This window comes from Loa loa, assembly GCF_000183805.2.
Source record: "Loa loa unplaced genomic scaffold supercont3.1693, whole genome shotgun sequence".
Lineage (NCBI taxonomy): Eukaryota > Metazoa > Nematoda > Chromadorea > Rhabditida > Onchocercidae > Loa > Loa loa.
Genome location: NW_018109872.1, coordinates 1 through 1,768, shown reverse-complemented (window position 1 = coordinate 1,768; position 1,768 = coordinate 1). Strand labels below are relative to the sequence as shown.

General features: G+C 30.7%; 1 protein-coding gene across 1 annotated transcript; it reads right to left on the bottom strand.

Annotated features, from left to right (window-relative positions):
* Positions 1-223: 223 nt before the first annotated feature.
* Positions 224-824, bottom strand: LOAG_15247 (hypothetical protein; the record flags this gene model as incomplete). The annotated part of the gene is made up of 2 exons (XM_003150738.1): positions 224-334; positions 498-824. Coding segments are annotated over 2 exons (438 nt in total), but the record flags the coding sequence as incomplete, so codon positions are not given.
* Between the last annotated feature and the right edge of the window lie 944 nt (positions 825-1,768).

The following is a 1,768-nucleotide window of genomic DNA, read 5'->3' as shown; positions in this document are numbered from 1 at the left end:
ATATATATATATATATATATATATATATATATATATATTTAATAATTCCTTTTTTCATTTTACTTCATTTGCTATAATAAAGTATAATAATTCCGGAAAGCCTTTCAGATCAGTTTTCCGAAAAAATTTTACAGAAAAATTAGACTATTAGTTTTTAAATCTCTCTCCGAGTAATTCTTTTAATTTAATGCGAAAAATCAAAACTATATTTGAAGCGAAATACCTGAGCGTATAACATAGCATTCCAGAAATCCCACCGGATTTTTTGGTCTGTATATTTGATCCCGAGATTTGTTTCATATAAACTTAGCTCTTGATCAAGGCGTCTTCTGATCTAAATTCCGGTAGTCAAGTAACCCAGTTTTTTTTTCTCAACTACTGATGTGATCTATTTGTCAAGTTTTAAGTCTACATTCAATAAGTATGAGTTCAACAATTTGCATTATCTCAACTTTATAAATAAATTTGAAGCATTCCAATTCCCTTGCATTTCAAACCTGTCTCGTTTGATTGGCAGTAAGGAAGAATAAATATTCGCTGTTATTGAACATGGATGACACGATGACATCTACTAAGCGCGTTCGATTCTGCTTTACATTTTCCCTCCAAAACGTCTCAAGTGACTCATCGTGAGTTGTCTCACAAAGGTAGAATATCGCTGCACCAATAAATTGATAAATGATGAGAATAGTGATTAATAGAATATGCTTGAGACCGTATTCATGATACATTGTCCTCAGAACTCGCATCCATCGCGGTGCATGACGTATTCGCCTTATATTCGCTTCTGCTTCATGACGGATTACATTGGCTGCTGTATTTGCCTGAAGTATAGGTCACTTTTTTCCGCATTAAGTTTTCAAATCAACATGTAAATTCCGAAATTCCTGAACAAACGTGATAATCTGAAAGCTGTCAAAAAATGCTGTTCTTTTGTATTACAAAATGAAATAAAATATTTTATAAAATAAAAAGTTAACTAAAATCTTCAGACTAAACAGTAAAGAAAAGTTCAAAAGTTTTGTTGACAAACTCATAAAAATCTTTTGCCCAAATTTTATCAAAATAGGAAAAGGACACAATAATTTGAATTTATTCGCTCTCAAGTCACATAAAACCAGAACTCTTGAGTATTAAAGTTTCATCACTTCTTCAGGTCATGTATTGCTGGGAAAAATTCATCATCGCTCAACTTTACAAGGAACTATTAGCAGTAATTAAGTAACGAAATACAATGTTATTTTGGGCATCCAATATTACCCAGACCATTTGCCGAGGTAAATTTAAATAACAACAGCACCCGTGATATTGAGAATTGATGACATTCTGTTTATCATTTTTAATATTTATCAACTCTTCATTTAATTTACAAAAAATTTTTTTCAATTATTGAATGTAAAAGGGAATAATAAATCAGGCAGAAGACAGTCGAAAATTTAAGCAAGAAAGTTGCAAATTTTATCGATATAATATGTAATTGTATTAATTGACACTTGAGACAAATGAAAATAAAATAGCTTTTCCTTTGAGTGCACCTCAATATTTCTCATCTTAGTACTCAAAGATTAAATTCGAAGCAAACAAGATTAAATTTCATTTAAGTGGAACTTGGTGAGATTTAGCTATCCTTATAAAAAACTGATGAATTTGGTAACCAGCAATGATCCCTTCTGGATCAATATCTTGTAGCAATCAATCTTTTGAACAATGTTCTCAAGACTTATCAAAGAACCATCTTGTGCTTTGTGATAAAAGCATTAACAAAATC